This window comes from Patagioenas fasciata, chromosome 4 (genome assembly GCF_037038585.1).
Source record: "Patagioenas fasciata isolate bPatFas1 chromosome 4, bPatFas1.hap1, whole genome shotgun sequence".
Classification (NCBI taxonomy): Eukaryota; Metazoa; Chordata; class Aves; order Columbiformes; family Columbidae; genus Patagioenas; species Patagioenas fasciata.
In genome coordinates this window covers 73,623,280-73,641,719 of record NC_092523.1, presented here as the reverse complement: position 1 = coordinate 73,641,719, position 18,440 = coordinate 73,623,280, and the positions used below count along the sequence as shown (strand labels likewise).

At 42.5% G+C, this 18,440-nt stretch overlaps 1 protein-coding gene across 6 annotated transcripts in view; it reads right to left on the bottom strand.

Moving 5' to 3' along the window:
* Positions 1-2,657: 2,657 nt before the first annotated feature.
* ELOVL6 (ELOVL fatty acid elongase 6) overlaps positions 2,658-18,440 on the bottom strand; it is a 94,076-nt gene continuing 78,293 nt past the window's right edge. For all 6 annotated transcript variants that reach the window (XM_071808196.1, XM_065837222.2, XM_071808197.1 and 3 more), the window contains 2 exons: positions 7,296-7,447; positions 2,658-5,341 (listed from right to left, as the gene is read on the bottom strand). In XM_071808196.1, coding sequence (XP_071664297.1) covers positions 4,917-5,341; positions 7,296-7,447 — 577 coding nt within the window. In that variant the 3' untranslated portion in view covers positions 2,658-4,916. The remainder of the gene's footprint in view (positions 5,342-7,295; positions 7,448-18,440) is intronic.

Here is an 18,440-nt window from a genome sequence, read left to right as displayed (position 1 = left end):
ACTAAAGGTCCATGTCAGAGCCTGAGTGATGCCCCAAGTGGTTCATGTCACCTCTAAGTAAACACAAGGGGATTTAGAGCCCACATCGCCCTCTGCAATGGGGCTGCAGCGTGCTGGAGCAAAGCTCACCCAAGCCACAGGACATCTCACCAACAATCTCACTTTAGAAGACATTGGTCCAAGTCCTGAACTCACCCACTATTGCCTGCAAGTTGCTGTGATTTCTTCCTTGATCAAAGCCATTTTTATTACCTAAAGTATGTTAGTATTTATGATTTGTATATAGACATGTTATATATGTGTTACTGGTTCTGCAGTACAGGACAGACTGCAACTACGAGAGATATTACTGGGCTAAGATGTTATATCTGGCACTGCCTACAAAGGCTGCAGTTTCACGGGCACAGTAATTGCTGCCTTCTGTTCTTTGTTGCCTGAAAACCACCTGAATACTGATCCCTGAGGTACCATTGCTCTCAACTAAATCAGGTTTTTCTTTTCAGGAGAGAAAAACGAAATACATCCAGGCCTTGGAGTTTACAAGTTGTTACACCGCGGATGTTCCCCTGAACAAATCCCCAGACCCACGTTTGCACTCAAGGAGCCTTGTTGCACTGGCCACCCCATCCTGGGCACCCAGCACTAGCCAGCCCCCCGACTTCTGCTTTGCCTTGCCTCACCTTGGCAAAGAGGGAGCGTTCAGCCTGGAAATAGGTTTTCCTTCTCCCTCCTCGTCTCTCCTGGAACTTACGCTTACTACTTTGTTCCTCCTCCCCAGCTTGGCTCTTTCGAGTGATTCCTTTGGCATGCTTTGGCCCTTATCTGGTAAGTAAAAGTTTGTATCCGTCTGCAGTGAGATTCCGGTGAGAGGTCTCTTTTGGAGCCAACTGCTCTTAGTTGGGTGTTATCAGTGAGCCCAGACATAAATCACTTGTGACTCTGAGTTACACAAGGTCTGGAAGCATGAGGGGTTTCCTTCTCATCACAGGCACAATTTAAAGAGGCTGCAGAATTACCCACATTTTTTTTCTTGCACTAACTAGTTGAAAATATTTTCCTCAGAGCATTCACTACACAACAGTAGTGTACAGGAAGAACCAAATTCTGCTCACAGCTGCCTAAGCATAAATCTACACCAACCTTTCTGGTTTTATTTCACTACATTGGATTAATGTATCAAAACACAAAACACAGACTTTGACCCTAGCAGACTGACCTTATTACCAGTGTAACTTTCCTGACTTTAATAGCGAATCCCATAACAGCATTTCCAGCATCTGTGGTGGTTGTTACAGGTCCTATAGTGCTTGGTAAATTACATGAAGTTTGAGTTCCCCATGATGTGTGAGAATGCAACAAAATTACAGCTTTATTTAAAATAATTGGGGAAAAAAAGGACGTTGGTAGTGGACAGAAAAATTTGAAAGTGTGACCCTTAGGCTGAAACCAGGGGAAATACATAGGATCCAATTAGCTGTGTTTGTATCTTGTGGCTCATAGGTTGGAACACCTGGAATACTGTTGACGAGTCATTTTGTTAGGATTGACTGGTTCAGTGTTTAAATACATGAGTGGGTTAAATGTTATGTCTATCGTGCATGAGCTTGTTAATGGAAAAAAAAAAGAACAGTGCATATGTTGGTTTTGGTCTTATCCTCTATTTCTTTAATGCCAGTTACCACATTTGACTGCTGTGGAAAACCTCAGAGGAAAAGTCCAGTGGTACAGTAGGAGAGGGCTATAGGACCTATGTAAATGCATGTGTGATGTGTCATCTCCTGAAGCAAATGGCAGCGTGACAGCCAATTCCCAGGGTGACGGCTGATGTACCCTAATTTACCACCGTCCCTTATATGTCTGATCTTGCTGCCCCTTCCCCACACCTACGCTTGCCTGCAGCCTAGTCACCCGCCAGGATGCCCGATGAATTGGATGCTGGTTCCCCCTGCACGCCCAAGGTATCCCTGCACTGCTCAGGAGGGTTCCTGCGGTGAAGCCACCTCCGGGAGGTCAGGACGGTGTCCCTCCCTGATGGGGCAGCGGGCACGGTGGGGACTGGGCACTGGGAATAGGGAAGGGGCACCTGTGAGGGCTTTGGGAGGACTGGGTCAGAGTGGGTGAAATTCTTGCTCTGCTGAAGTCAGTGTCGGCATTGCCAGCGTTGCCATCCAGCATGCACAGCTGTGGGTTTTTTTCTCTTCTGTAACCGAGCAAAACAATGTATGGAACACAGAAGTGTGTTTGCAACCCACCCTGTTTTCTGCCTGTGTTCTAACCTAGGCTGCAAGTCTTTGTCCTGCTGTGGCGTCACTTCTTAATGATAAATTTTATGGAGCTTTTTTAGCTATAAGCCCCACATTAGCAGGAGATGTGTGCGGCTCCTGCCCCTCTGCTCAGACAAAAGACTGGCACACTGAGTCTGTCCTACGCATAGAAAAGCCTCCACTGACTTCACAGGGTCCAAGATTTCTGCTCCAGCTCCAGACACCAGACCATGTCCACCCCCTCTTGCTTTATTTGAACAGGACTCGGGGTCTAAATGGCACAATGGTGGCTTCTACAAAAGCTTTCATCTAATCACAGTCAACTCTAATTTTGCCTTTTCCATTCTTAACTGGTCTTCTGAACCTGCTTCTTAGCCAGGGAAAAATTATGCATGAGGAAAAAGGCTTATTCAGCATTATAATTATCTGCTCCCAAGCTGTATAACAAAATGGTTTACACATTTAATTGGTTTTGTCTAATATTTCCACGTATACAGTAGTCCTATTAATGAGTATCATAGCTTCATTACTGCATATCACATTTTGCTATTTGTTGTGTACCATAAAATGTCAGCACATCAATAACTTAAATAACACAAATGTAAACTCATTTTCTGCTTGTTATAATTATGATTTTAGCCTGCAAAGGCTTTTTGATTTGTAAGACCATTCACATAACATGGAATGTAACTTTATTTGCTTTTCTTTTGTATATAATGAGACACCAAAAGCCCTTGTCATCTCTTAACAGGATACTAAAGCAGCTGTTTCATGAATGACAGCACAATTAAAGCTAAAAATAATCATTAAAAAAAACCCTTTGTACTGTACAAATTCAAATTAAAGCAAGAAAGTTAATGACAATCTTTTGCATTAGCCAGGAAACGTGATTCTCTGCCGCTGGGCTTTTTTTTTTTCTTGTTGACAATTCACAGAATGTGTATATGGGTGTAGTTATAGGTGTGTGTATATCCTATGCAGAACAGCAGTCCCTATTTTGTTGATCTAGTTCTTCTAATTGATTAGTTAAACTACCTAACTGATACAATTTAGAATACTACATTAACACATTTAACATCAAGTTTACATACTTGCGTCTTTGAAATACTAGGAACTCTTACACATTTTATTTGGCTTCGTAAGGACTGGAATAGCACAGATAATGCGATCTACTTGTCTTTGAAAGAATATGGCTGTTCTCAACTAACTCTCTAAGGTTCAGAGTGAAATACATTTCTCCTTATATCTGTAGCTGACTTCAGAGAAGAAAGAGTGTCTTCCTAAGTGGTCAGTCTGATGTTACAGTACAGATTCTGCAGAGAGAGAGAAAGATAGGTATTTAATGAAGGATAAATCTCTCTGGACTTTAGAGTTAAGCTGTTGCAGCAAAATTACTCCTTTTAGACTACTTTTTCTTTTCTACGCAAATCCCAAGAAAAACCTATTCCAAGTATGTTTTGTAGTAGTATCTCCACATGACCAGAGGAGGGCACTTTGAACATCTTTGCACTGCCCGGGGGCAGATGCAGAAGCACAGTGTTACCCAATGTGGTGCAGTCCTGCCACCTCTTCCCACCCAGGCGGGTATCCCTGGGTGCACAAAAATACAGAATACGTGTTGTACCACAGGGCTCTGTTCTGAAAACAGTGGGCAGATACATCACCCTCTTCTCACCAACTAGGATTTCTTCTGATTTCCCCTATTTAATTCAGTCTCGCTGTGGGTAAAATTAACAGGTAATTTCCTAAAAATCACGTGAGGGGAGTTGTATCCCTCTCCTTCATGAACATCCCTCTGCTATTAGCCCTGGTAATTTAGCAAATATTGATTGATGACTTATCCTGCTGCAGAAATTCCTTGCCTTTAACTGAAAAATGCACTTGGAAAATGCACTCTCTGAGATATGTATTGCAACAGTGCATCTTTTCACATTAAGCTCTTGTAAAAGTCTTGCTCCTTCCTGCCTTCTGAGGGAGGTGACTGCGTCCCAGATCTGCTCCCCCGGCAGAGCACACAGCAGAGGAATCAGCTCTTCTCCTTTCCATTCATGACCACAGTGTGGAGTTCAGCTACTTTCCGTGCAGGAAACATCCTTTTGGGCTTCATTTTGGCTAAAGGTATGAGCCTTTTATGGAAAACAATTTAATTTTGCAATCCTATGGTTATCATAGATTGTTTTGTCACCTCTCTGCTTTGTTTTGTTCAAGTTTAACACTGAAAACTATTAGAAAATATTTAGAAACTTTGTTGTTGTTGTTGTTGTTTAAATAGAAGTTTTTCCTCCACCCTGGGGAAACACACTGCTTATTTAATGTACTTTTTATCCCCCTCAACATTATTCCTTTTGTCTTCTCTTCTCTTTTTCTTTCTTTTCTTTTTCCTCTTCTTTCTTTTCTCCTTTCTTTTCTAGAGCAGACAGGTACAAGAAGGAAGTTGTCTTTCATCAGCAGTCCTTTGAGATAGAGTAGAATTCAGTGAGTCCTCACCATGATAGGATCATAAACTTACCGGGTTAAACCAAGCTAACTTTCCCTAAGCTGCCAAGTTTTAGCTGCACCATACATATAAGTTTTTCCTTGTGCCATTTTCTTTTCTTATAATTTTGTTTTTCTTGATGACCCTGAGCTATGGCTTCTGTCTCGTTTCTACCACTAGTCAACCTTCCTTTCTTTTCTGGTTTTGCCGATATAGGCCTCAAAGAAAAAATGGCAGAAGAGCACAAAGTAGCTGAGGTACATGAGAGAGGACCAGATGATGTTCTGCACGTGGGAATGGCACTGGCCCTGCTGCATCCAGGAGAAGACCAGGTAATTGATCACGCAACCGATCAACATCTGAGTGATCTGCGACAAGGTGATGAACATGGCAAACTTGCGTGAAACTCTGAAGCCAGCAGCCCGCAAGGCATAGTAAGAGTACATAACGGCGTGTACTCCGTAGTTCATGGTCATGAACCAGCCACCGCCAGCCACCATGTCCTTGTAGGAATACCACGAATAAAGTAACACAGTAATGTGGTGGTACCAGTGTAAGAAGATGAGCTTCTGTTTCCTAAGAATAATGAATATTGTATCACCTGTAACAAAACAAAACAAAAAGGAAAAAAAATGGAGGGGGGGGAATGAGAAACATATTGAACAATTCCATAATTATTGCAGTGCTCTCTTCCCTTTGTTGCTGCTGCAGTATACACTGGTTTGGAACATGAAAAACCACTCTACATTTGAGAGCCTGTCTGATCTGAGAGTCAGCTTGGCTTCTAATCTCTATGCAATCTTTGGATGTGTGGATAACCTGAAAATTCAATGGGTTTACTTGGTAGCCCTTTGCTGTAAACATAATCCATTAAAGCCTGAGGTGAGGTAGGTGGATGTACATGTATCATTTCTGACTGTGAGAGTGTCCACTATATTCTGGGACTAAAAGAGAAACACAGCTCAACAGAGAGCAGAAAACCCAAAGAGGAAGCAGCACCGTGTCATCCAATTCAAATGCCTACCTGGAAACTGAACCTAGTTAAACTCAGCAGAGCCTTTTATGCATACTATGCATAAAGCTTTTGCATATGCAGCCTGCAATACTGAAAGGTTTGTAATTGCCAGAAAAAAAGGCTTCTAGAAAGAAATTTTGTTTACGTTGAAATGCACATCCACTCCTGCAAATTCATGTTGCTATTGTAGAGAAGTAAATTTAATTCATCTTTCTTATTTTTTCCTTTCTTCTGCTTCTCACGATTGTACTCAGCATCTAAATTAGATATATGTATGTATGTATGCTACTTGTTTTCTACTGTTATAGACACAGTCTGTTTCCAAAAAGAACGTCGATATTTGAATCTGGGGACTTATTTCCATGTACATGTACCCCAGGATATCCAAATCATGAATATTAGTGATGAGGAGAACTAAAATTGCACTGTCTGCCCAAGGTCTGTAGTAAGCCATAACGCTAACATTTACTTCATTAGCTGCAAGATGTTGACTCACATTTTCATAAGTAATCATATGTTCAATTTATTGCTGCTGTGCAGTTCTAGCTGATGTTTTCCAGATTCAACAACTATATTTCTGTGGTTTTGCAGTAATTTTAGCAGCAGGAAACCAAGGGATCCTGACAAAGCAAGGCAACTGGTGTCTGTCTCTTTCTGGTTTTTATGGTGATGAATTGCTGTCCTGTAATTTGCTGAATCAAATTCTTTGCTGAAAGGTAAAGACTTATTTTTGCTCTACACCCAAACACAGTGAGTGCTGCAGCCCTTTGAGGTTGTAGTAAGGGCATTCTCCAAAATGAAAGCTGGAGGGTTGTTAAATCACTGCCCTCTCATTTCCATTAAAACAACCTTTCTTACACTAATAAACCACAGGATGAGAACACATGCAGACTGGCTATTAAGTTGGCTTTGGAATGTATATCCTAAGTACACTTACCAAAAAAATTGCTGGAGAGACAGGCATTTTTAAGAATCAGGACTGGAAAAGCTAGGCATATTATGGGAAATTGGTTTCTATTTAGAGGAAGCAGACAGCCACAGCTTTCAATGTTTAGGGAGGCAGCACGTTACTGTTCGTAATTGTACGCCTACACGTGTATTTAAGGAGGAATGCTGCAGAATGCAGGCAGAACCTGCCTCAAACCTTCTTGCTGACACAGCTGCTGTAGCCCATCCTTCACTTCTGTACCCGCGGGGTGAGCGACTATCAATTACACTACTAGTATTTGCCTAGGAGTAGCTAAGGAAGAGGTGTGGACCAGACTGCGCTTACCTCTTGACTGCCCTGCTGTGTATAATCACTACAGTTTATTCCTGGGCTGGGAATGGTCTTACTCAACTGCACATGGCTCTAACTTCAGCCAAGTTGGACTTAATCTCTAGAGACTAAAACATGGAGAGTTTGTGGCTGGTTCTGTTTTCCCACTTTTTCTAAGGCTAAAATGAGGTTTCAGCTGCACTGAGACCCTTCTTGTGCTTCCTGCACAGACATTTTTGCTCTAAATATGCATAGGGAGAGAAAGGGACAGAGGGTACTCACCTAGTTCAGGTGCTTTGCTTAGCACAAATGCATATGCCCAGAATTTGCTGACAGGTCCAATGTAAAAACTCTGGTCACACACTGACTGCTTCAGGCCTTTGGTCATCAAAATGTACAGCATATAAGCACCAGTTCGAACAGCACCGAATATACTTGAAAACAAAATGAGAAAATGAAGAAAGTTGAGTGGACACTTTAAATCTATAAGTCATCACTTCAAATCATTGTGAGAAAAAAAAGCCATAAATGTGCCAAAATAATAACTTTGAGAGAGCCTTAAAGCTGGAACAACTCTGCTGGCTTCTAGGAAGTCATTCTGAACTCAGATTTGTAATGTGGACTGCAGCCATATCCTCTGGTAAAAGCCTGGAATAGTAACATAAGTGCTTTTTATTTCATTACTACAGGAATGATCCTTCAGTTTTCAGGAGCAGTGGGAGACATCTACTTCAGCTGTAAACAACATGCAGACTTTTGATGCTGATGGCTAGAAGACTACAAGAAATTAGCTGATAAAGAGCTGTCATCAACATAATCAGGACCAATTCCCTCTTCTGATTTCCTCAGAGTTTTCTCTTGTCTCTCCCTGTGCTTGTTACACCCACGGGAGCTCTGAGCAGAGAGAAACCCAGGTAGGGCACACAGATTTTGGTGGGGGGGTCTCAGTCAGGGCTGGCGTTTTGGTGCTCATACTGACTTCATCTCTTAACAGGTCACTGCTAACAGAGGAATCAACTAGTTGAATTGAGTCGTAAACAGCAAATTCAGCCTTGCCTCATCAAGGTGAGGTGCAAGGTAACAGTGTTCTGTAAATAAGAAACATCAAGAGAGAGATTTGCAATGGTATTACGTAGTGTAGTTACAGAGGAGATATGTTCAGATAACGAAAGACAGGCAGCTGATGTAAGGAGTAAAGGCTTCTCTCTTGGCAGTGAGGTGCTCTGCAGAAGGAATTGCCTCACTGTTCTACGACAAGAAAACGCTTGCCCATTGTCTGTTTTCAGCTTGTTGGCTTTGATAAATACTGGGTGAAACAAGCAGCTTTCAGAAAAACAGACCAAAGAAAAACCTGGTCTCCTCTGGATCTGAGTGTATCTTACTTTATGCCTATATCTTATGTCCCTGTGCCTCTACCCAGCTCCATATTATCTCCCCCCAGCTCCCCTGTGCTTTTCTTACTCATGAATCATCTGGTTCCTGCTCTGCCTTGGTGTCTTTCGTGAATATTGCATGGCAGCAAGCAAACCAAGCCGCCTAAAACTGATGTGTAGACACATGTGGGCAATGCAAGCACCTTTTAGGTAAAGTTAATCTGAAGTTGTAGATTCTCAGTTACTTATCCTTGTCTTGTGAAGCCAGTATTCTTTAGAAAAAGTGTTTTAAAATCAACAAGGCAGACTGAAAAGCTGAGTTCTTACTGCACTCGGTCAGACTATACGTTTCAAGTAAGCCTGTGAAGCATAAAAACTGTTGATCAAAGTTCTTAGTTTTTTGCACACAGTACTTAGATTGCCAGATTACCCAGTCAAACCTGGCTGCTGCCAAGGAGCAATGCACTTGCTGCGCATTGTGTGCACCCTGCGGCTGAGGGGAGCACCACACTGCCTGCTGCTCTCAGGGCTCTGCCAGCGGCATCAGAGATGGGGCTCTACAGCTCATGTCCGGGGAGAAGCGTTACATCCTGGCTCCTGTGCCCTTACATTTTGATGCAAGAGATTTGACTCTTCCATCAGGAAATTCAGACGACAGTGGGCACTTAAGAAGCTACTGTTATAATCTGCTAGTTGTATGGTGGTATTTGCTCATGGGCCCTACTGCCAGATGAATCCTCTTGTGCTATGTGCAAATAGAAAGCCATCCTTCTGTGGTACAGGTTTGCTGAAGGAGTTTAGCTGAGCCTGGGTTTCTCATTAGCACTGCCCAAAGCAGTGCACATATTCCCAGGCTCAAGGCAGAGCTGCTGCAGTTTCTCATGTTCATCCACCCCTGCCTGCAAAGAGACGGTGCAATATCCTCAGCATCTACACAGCCCATAGTGCATCCCTCTGTGGAGGGCTGTTCCCTCCCAGTGTCTTTTCTCATGGCTTTTGGGGATCAGCCTTTTTAACTCAGAAGAGTGGCAAAACCTGCAGGAGGAGTTTTGAAATGAGGTGCAACTCGTTCTGCGTATTCTCTCTGGCATTTATCGCATCTCTTTTTGTTTTTTTTTTTTCTCATGAGTTGCATTTCTCATTCCCAAGAAGACAGAGATCCTTACAGAGATGCCATCTGATCACTTCCCAAGGCACTGAACTCCACAAGCCATCCAGGGCAGGCTGCTGCTTGCTCCTGTTTTGAGTGGTGGCAAAACTGGGTGGAGGAAGATCAGGTAGAATATCTAATGACACACTGTTTCTCCCATTAGCAAATACCTCAATGCTGACATTAAAATGGGGAAAAAAAAGAAATTTTAAATTAAGAAATCAAATAGCTGCAAGCAATATGCCTTTCCTTGTACAGAAGCTGTATTGCTTTTCTAAAATATCATTTATTATTAAAGTTTTAAAACCAAAGAGAATTCTGTGTCATGAAAACAAGCTCAGATGAGAAGAGCACTCGTTCAAGCAACAGGTAAATGTTGACTTAACTGTAAGCGATGAGTACAGACACCTAGGGATTTAATCTGGACTAGTAACAGCCACAGAGTAGTTGTCCTGTGGGGATGACAGTGTCACTTTGCTGTCCTTGACATTATAACAATGTAATTTTTCCTGTTTTCCAGCTGCTCCAGAGCTCTCCTTGGAGTGCAGCGTGTGCACATGCTCACACACTTTTCTATAATTTCACAGCATGGTGGCTTCCTCTAGTTCTGTTACTCCAGCTATTGCTCATGGTGTGAGTCAGACTAACCTGATTTCTTTTATTTTTTTTGAGTAAAAACCGTTACATTTTTCATATAATTCACAAGGGAAGGCTTTATAAATAAGAAGGACAGCAAACTGGAAGTAACTGATTCAATTATCTAAACATGCGCCATGAGTAGGTAGCTGTTTAGAAGATGTGCCGCGTGCCAAAATACTCTCTTGCCAACAAGCACACGCCATGGGAGACAGGGAGAGATCTAATGCACATCTGCAAATGTGCCTTGGACCCAGAGAGTAGGGACTGCTTTTTGTGTCTCTGCCACTTAATCTTGTTTGTTCTGTAAGATAAGACCAACCCACAAATTTCTATCTATCCTGCAAAGACATGATGTGCCGCAGAGTGATGACGTTGCTTGCTCAGTAAATCACTTCTGCTTCAGTTCGTCCTCACCCTGCTCTCTGCTGTAGCTTTTGTGAGGTAGTGAAATGAACTGCTTACCAAAGCAGTCTGTCTGGTGGGAATCATCAGCAGGGATTTTAGAAATAAGGTACCAGTGAATTACTGTACGATTACAGCCTTTTGCAACTAGAGAGACTGATCAGAAACAAACTGCACCACCTAATGCAGCCTTCTCATCTATTCAGACTCAAAAAGTCCTACATTCTCCTCCCTTCGGGCAATGACTTCTCCGGTAGATTAACAAATGCCCAATTCATATTTTACTGTCCATAATATGATCAAAATATATCCATGAGTAAAATAAAAAACTGATACTTTTTCCTCACAAACTTGTTTTCAAACAAGGGCCTCAAAACACATCCCATGCATTGGTTGGGCACAGTATTAAGAAGCAGGGAAACTGAGGGCTGGGGAGGTAGATGATGGGAAGACAAAGCAGGTGTTAGTGGCCAAAGCCTACAACTGCTTTTTATTCCCTCCACCCTGCTTACCAGGAAGGAGTGAAGTACTTGTTTCTCAAAAGCCTGAGAGGGCTTATACATAAAGAAAAGTTATAAGTTGCACATAAAAAAAGTTTAAAGTTCAGCACAGAATATAGCAACATTTCCTAAACGATTTTAGTGCTGTGATATTCACAGAGCAGAAATTCTCTGCTCTGGTTTGCGTCTTAAAAAAAACCTGTAAACTAACCAAACATACCATGCAAACTGTATCTGCAGAACAAGGTAAAGATAGCATTGAGGGGGACAGCAGTCTTGACTATGGCTAAGGTGAATGTAAAATACATTAGCTAAGCTACATGTCAGAAGTAGAGTATCTTTATTTTTAAAAGCGTGCCATCCTGCATTCACAGCACCAGCAGAGAGCAGCAGGGAGCCTGCAGATGGCAAGATCCAGCTGTGCGGCACAAAATTAAGGTGTGGTAGAGCCTTCCTTACCCAGGCACACAGGCAGTTCAACACAGCCCTAAACCACCGGCGCCCAGCTGGTTTAACCAGCCCCCGAGGTGTGGGACTGCCCGCTGCTGCGGGTGTGCTGGGCATGTCCAGCAGCGAGCCGGCTGGGCTTTCACGGGTCCGGCTCCAGTCTCCAGCCTGGGGCCCGGCTAGAGGAGAGAAGGAATTTTAAATTCTGCCCTGACCTGCTTACATGGAGACTCACAAGACTCCCAGCAAGATGTTTGTGTGCCGGGAGCACAGGGAGGTGCAGAGCATGTGGTCCTCCTCAGTGAAACCACATGGAACAGAGAGTGCTCCCGGGAGATGAGCCGAGATCACCTTATGTGTGGAGTCACAGCCCTCAGACTGCAGCCTGCTTGTACCATAGTGGTGGGAAAACAGGGAAGCAGGTTGTTTTCTTTTCTTTTTTTTTCATTTTAGCTTGCAAAATACTTGCAGAAGCACTCTGGGTTCAAAATAAATGTTTAAAGGTCAGAAGGTGAAGAATGCGGAGCTTCCTACACCTTCCTTCATGACAGATCAAACCATGTTCACCTTTCTGTTCTCTTCAGCAGGAGTATTTCAGCGGTCATATAAAGTTTCCCTTCTCCTGCTGGAGACTTGGTCTCTTAATACAGTGAAATGGCCTATCTGTGCCCTTCTGATTTAAAACCTGAGGTCCTCAGAGAAGAAGAAGGAGTTGTGGTGCTAATGATGGGGCACAGCAGCGCGGGATGCACAGCGAGCCCTCGGTCTGCCAGGGCACAGCAGCAGGGCAGTCCCAGAGCACACCTGGAGAAAGCAGGTACTGTGAAAGAGCAACCCAATATTTCTGTGTTTAGCCAAGCAACAGAAAATGTAAAATATGAACTGATACTGGGAAAATGCATGGGGAAGGATCTGTAAGAGAAACAGCTCTCTGAACCAGGTTTCTTGAAAAGAAATGCAGCTGAAGCCACCTTCATCAGATAGCTCTGAGGTCCCCAACAGGGCAGTTAACCCCAAATCAGTAAAGAAACTCTGAAACTCCTGATTATCAAGCAGGTGGTGCATCTTGATGTGAAGGAACGCCTCATATCTTTCAGCCATTTGCTTGCTGTGCGCTTTGTTTAATTCCTAAAATAAGCTTGTAATAAAGCAATGTTGCAACATGACTGGCAGGTTTGCTTTGTAGTTCTTTGAAAGTATTTATGGAGCTTTTCTTCTCCACCTGGTAAGGACGAGTTTCTTTTCAATCACGCTTGCCTTCTGCAGTCTCATGAAATGTGGTCCAAGAGTACCAGCCCTTCACTGACGGGCACCAAGCAGCTGGGGCAGCAGGGACAGGGCTGGGTGACAGCTTTCTTACAAAACTGATGGATTTTGGAGCTAGAAACAAAACTGTTTGCAGGAGATTTCTATCTGCCTGCCTCAAAACTCTGCTTTGGCCATATGAGATGGAACAGTAGTTTTTGCTGACTAAAAAGACAGAGAGACATCTCTGGAGGATGCAAGCATTGAAGGGGCTTCTTGCCTTGCAAACCAGCCAAGGGAAGGGGTTTTTCTAAGCTTGCCAACAGAATTTTTACTAGGTAGCTTCAGATAAAGTTGGTAGATCAGTGCTGGGAAATGGCCTTTTCCAGGGAGGAAGCACATGAGGATAACTCCTACCTAGCAATCAGGGCACGAGTTTTGGGAACATCCATTTGTAGAGTGACCACACACACTGTATATACAGCTGTATTGCAAGAAGATACACCTAAACTATTAGCTGTGCAGACAGGTGAGGTAGTCAGATCACAGGGTGCTTGCTGTTTTGCTGTTGCTGTGGTGATTATACTATCAAACCAGAGGGAAAGACGGAAGATTTAATGAACCGTTGGACTGCTCCCAACCTAAAATCTGTGCTTACGTTTTGTGGTGGCTTCAGGTCCCGCAGGAGCAGACTGCTCTGGGAAATTGCTAACCTTTGTGTCAAAAAGAAAAGACCATCAAACATTTTTTCCCGGTTCTCCCAGGATATTGCTGTAGTGAGGGTAGTTTCTTTTTACAGTTGAGCCAAAAAGAAAGGGAATGTCCAGGTTAAAGTGGTTATCTGGGTGGTTTCAAATGTGGAAAGGATATTAAGGTCTGGCTTGGGCTGACTAGAGTTAGAGACCAAAAGCCTAGTGACTTTTACTGGTGCCTGGGTGCTTATTTAAAGGCAATTGTTCCTAAAACATTTTGTGGGTAGACGTGCCAGACAGTTTTGAGGCTGGGAAAGGAATTAAAACCATGAGAGTGGCCTCCCAAAGAGCCTGCACCACAGAGCCGGCATTCACCCCACTGTAGGGAGGGGACCGGTGAGATCGGCTGCCACACACTGACCTCCCAGCATACGGACGCAAAGAGTGAGTGAAAAATACGCTTCCTGGCTAATTAAGTTTCCTCAAACTCAATTATGTGTCCACAGGCATGTGTTCACACGGTATCACAGAGAGTAAATGTGTGGGTCCTGCAGGTCCCCCTTCCTAGGGAGTGGATGTGTGCAGGAACGTAGCAAAGGGGCAGCACAACCCACCAGAATTCACAATTTCTTTGCTCTGCTTTCTGACACCCAAGCTGCTCTCGGGTGTTTGTGGACTGGTTAGGTTTCACTGCAGCTGTTCCTCCCTTTCTTCTATTTTAAACTGATCACCTCTTCACTTTTTTTTTGGTCCAAATGATGTGCACATTCATCCATATCTGACCAGTTTTGCAGAGTAAAGGGAGGAGCAGTACTACCTTCCCTGGGCATTGTGCAACACATGATGGTGAAATATTCAAACAAACAAACAAAAAAGGTTGGATTTTACAGATGGAATAAAAAAAGAGCGGAGGAATTAATAAACCCTCTGACAATTTTAATATATAGTTTCACTAAAGGGTTGTCGGACTACCTAAATGTTATCTCAGGTGTGACTCCCGTATTAGTTTGCCTTGGTTGTATTCAAATGATGTTCCATAAAATCCTGGATCTTCTTGTATTTAAACACATGTAGAAACCACAAGGTTGCTTTAGGCTTATCTTTGATTGCAAAATCATGATACTGTACGTTGAGAAACCATACACTTGGAAACCAGCCATTAAGTAAAGTACAAATGAAATGTGGGCAAAGACTAAAAGATACCATTTGGCTGTTGTTCAGTGACCTACATGGAATTAATGGCTCTTATTTTGATCTCAAGGAGTTAATGAGAGCTGTGGCTAAGTCAGTGCAATATGACATGTCCTCTAATCTCACAGAAAAGCAGCCTAGAAAAGGATCTGGTACCCAATGTCCTAAATGGTCAATGTGACACAAGGACAGCCTATATGAAATATTTATACATATAACTGACTAGAAAAAAACAGCTTTGTAAGTCTGTACCTGGTTATTAAAAATATTTTGCCAGGCTTGTGGAATGAAGCGCTATATTTTCCAAATTAAATAAATCAGTCTCTTGGTCACTGAAGGATACACAGTGATACGGTATTCTTCTAAATGATAAAGTTTGAAAAAGAGTAGTACTGACTATGGATTTGGTCTCTCTTAACTCTAAATGTAACATTTATGAGTCATTTTATAAGCATTTAAAAGAGAATATTTCTTAATAGTGAATTACTTTGAAATCCTAGAGAGACACTTGTTCAAATTACAGCTGATGAATTCAGCACAACTATTAATTTTAAAATAGATAGCAAAGAAAATCAATGTAATTAGGTTGTTGTTTCCTCACCCTTAAACATTTCTGAAGTGCTTTCAAGCAATGCCAAGGTTAATGATGAAGAAAGGGAGACCTGATCCCGCAGAAAGAATGTTTTTATAAAACACTTGTAAAGCATTTCCCTGTTTTACCTCCTAGAACTGATTCAGGTACCTCCCTGGAAGACTCCGTCTCCTCATCTGTGATGGAAAGGACATCTCCATTCTTTCCACAGAGGAGACCTTGTTGCCATACAAAAATTTTGGTCTTGTCTGCTTTTCAACAGCCAAGTGACCTACCAGCTCCAGCTTGGGCTCATCCAGAATTACCAATGGCTCAACCATATTCAGGACAGCAAACGCTTTAGCTCAGGCATCCCTGTGTGAAGAACTGCCAAGTACAAAGCTGCTTGTAAGTTGGGGTTTCTTCACATTCAGACCTCATTTCCTTCAGACTTCTGTCTGTGTTGGCACCTCTAAGGCCCTTATTTGTGACTATTTCACAGTTCTTAATGGCCTTTACTCTTGTGACAGCCTTGTAAGGTGTCTAAGTGTTAAGATCCATTTCAAAGACAGAGAGGTGAGGCAAACTGAAATTTAAGTGTCCCGTCAAAAATCTGTGTCTGAGACAGGATAAGAAATTATGTGCAACATCACGAGTTGTGGTTCAGTGCCCTGCCCAAGAGGCCTGTTTGATGTAAGCAGGAAGAGGATTGACCTCACTCTGCATCAGTGAAAACAGTATTATTGAATTAAGAGTAAACACGCTCCAGTAAGAGGAATTTTATTCATAGAGTCCTTTGACCTACTATAGATTTTCTTTTCACTTTTTAAAGTTACTCTCTAAACCTTCAAGTCCCAAACCCTCCATCTTAATTACCCGAGGTACACCTATATCTTCAAAGATAAATAGTTTAAAGACATAAAAGCTGCCGTTACACCTCTTAATATCACATTTTCATTGTCTGCACGTCTGATATTTTGGCAGCATGCTTTCAAGACCTAAAACTACAGAGTGATGTGCAGAGATACAAAGTTGTGCTGTCCTAGAAGCACGAAGAGCTGAAAACTTCCTCAATTAGCTGAAAGATCAGATAAGAGCAACACATGCCTTCTACAGACTCGGTCAGACTCTTGCTTCCCCTCTGTTTTCTCTGGATTTATTAGGCAAATACCAGCATGGATTTGGCCTGACAGAGATGAACACAAGCCACAGAGAATGTGAACCTACAAAGTGACTTTTAAGAGCATCCCTGCCTCTACCTCCCCATCGCTGCCCCACTCCTGAATTTGCATAGGACCAGACCCCAGCAGCTGACCCTGCCATTAGAGAGAATATGTGGATTCTTCTCCCTCATGGAATTTTTGCAGTTGTTCTAACAATTGTGGCTGGTTTGTATTAATGCTCCCTGCTGATCCCCTTATTTGCATCAGTGAACTCCAGATGAAAATCAGGTATGGATCGGAATCCAGAGTGGGGGGCGGCTTGTGACATGGGCAAGTACAAAAAACACACTAGTGAAGTGGAAAATTCAATGGCAATATTCTTTAAAAAAACCTCCTGTTTACCTTTACTAATGCCCTTGGTTGATAAAACTACAAAATGCAGGTATTTAATCCCATTCAACAGCAACTGATTCTGTGGGAAGTTAATTTTACAAGGCTGCTTCTATCTACCCAACTCTATGAAGAAAAAGCCTGAAGATATAACCAGTGAGGCAGCCATAGACAAAGCCAGAAACCTAAACTCTCACTGTAAAAAGGAAAAACAAATCTCATTATTTCAAAGTCAGCCTTGCAGAGGACTGTAATGCTCAGTTTTTTTATGTTTGGGATTTAGGACTATCATGATGTTACTGTGCATCTAAGTCGAACTCCTTTCTGCTCTATATGGTTTACGTTTCACTGGGGGAAAAAATAAATCATTCACACATCAGCTATCATTTTCCTGTACTTTCCTTTAACAAAACTAACTTTGGGCACAGATATGAAAACGTTACCAAATCTTCTCTGGTGCTGATGAGCTATGGCAACTATTTACGTGCTTATTCTGTTTATGGCAATTTTAGCGTAAAACTATATTTTAGTGTAAAATTGTAATGTTAGAGAAGGAGGTTAGCACTACCATATTTTACCCATTTGTAACTGTGTTTAGATAACAACGTGCTCAGTTACCACAATTCAGTTGCTAGCAGACAACTGAAAGCACAGTAACTCCTTGTGCACCTGTGTCCTCCGAGGCCTAGGCTATTGATAAAATTATTTGGGACCATTATTTATTCTCTTAAAATGGGTAGGAACAAAAAAAACTATGGAAAAAGCACCTTGGTCCCATGAAGTACCTTCTCCCTATGGCAACTGAACACATTTAAAAGCACATTTTCAAAAATTAAAAGAACAGTCTTTTAAGAGCACTTATGTTAATCTCATTCTTTAAAAAGAACACACAACTCATCCTTTTTAGCCCCATCGTCTGAAAGGACATAAGGTAACTATATTCTTCACAATGACTAAACTATTGCAATTAAGAGCACGATTTTCAAAAATGTTTTAGACTAAGAAATGTTTTTAGCTTCCCAGACTCCCTGAAAGCTTGAAATGACTAACGTTTTTGTTCCCACTTGCAATTTAACCTCTCCAGCTGAGGGAACGCGTTATTTGAAGAAATGCTCATTTTCTTGGAGGAGGCACATGCAACAACCAGTGATGGGCATCTCCTGTGGCTCCTCTGCTTTGAGCTCCTTTACCCGTGTATTCCCCAGCAGTTTTGCAGCTCCTTTGGTTGCTCCAGCCCTGGCTCCACAGGCAGGCTGTGCTGTTTAACCAGACTGGTGAATGCAGCTAAAATAGCCGTCCCTCCACGTAAGACAAGTTAATTGCTCTCGGTCCCTGTGGGGAAATTGAAGACCAGGGAATGCAGGAGTCTTTCCAGCCAGGCTTGGCACTACACAGTTCAGAATGTGGCACTGTGCTCTGAGCAGCACTCTGCTCTGCAAAACCATTCAAAAGGCATTAGAGATGCTGGTTTGCATCACTCTGCTGGATTTTGTTTCAAATAGGGTTTCTTTAGAGGGTGACAGAAAATCCCAGGACTGACTCAAAGCTTGGAAATACACTTAGGGTATGGTTGAGAATGGAGCAGAAACAGTACCAATGCTGCATTAAGTACCATTCTCATTCTATGTGCTTGTTACACATTCTCTATATATAATCCACTGCCC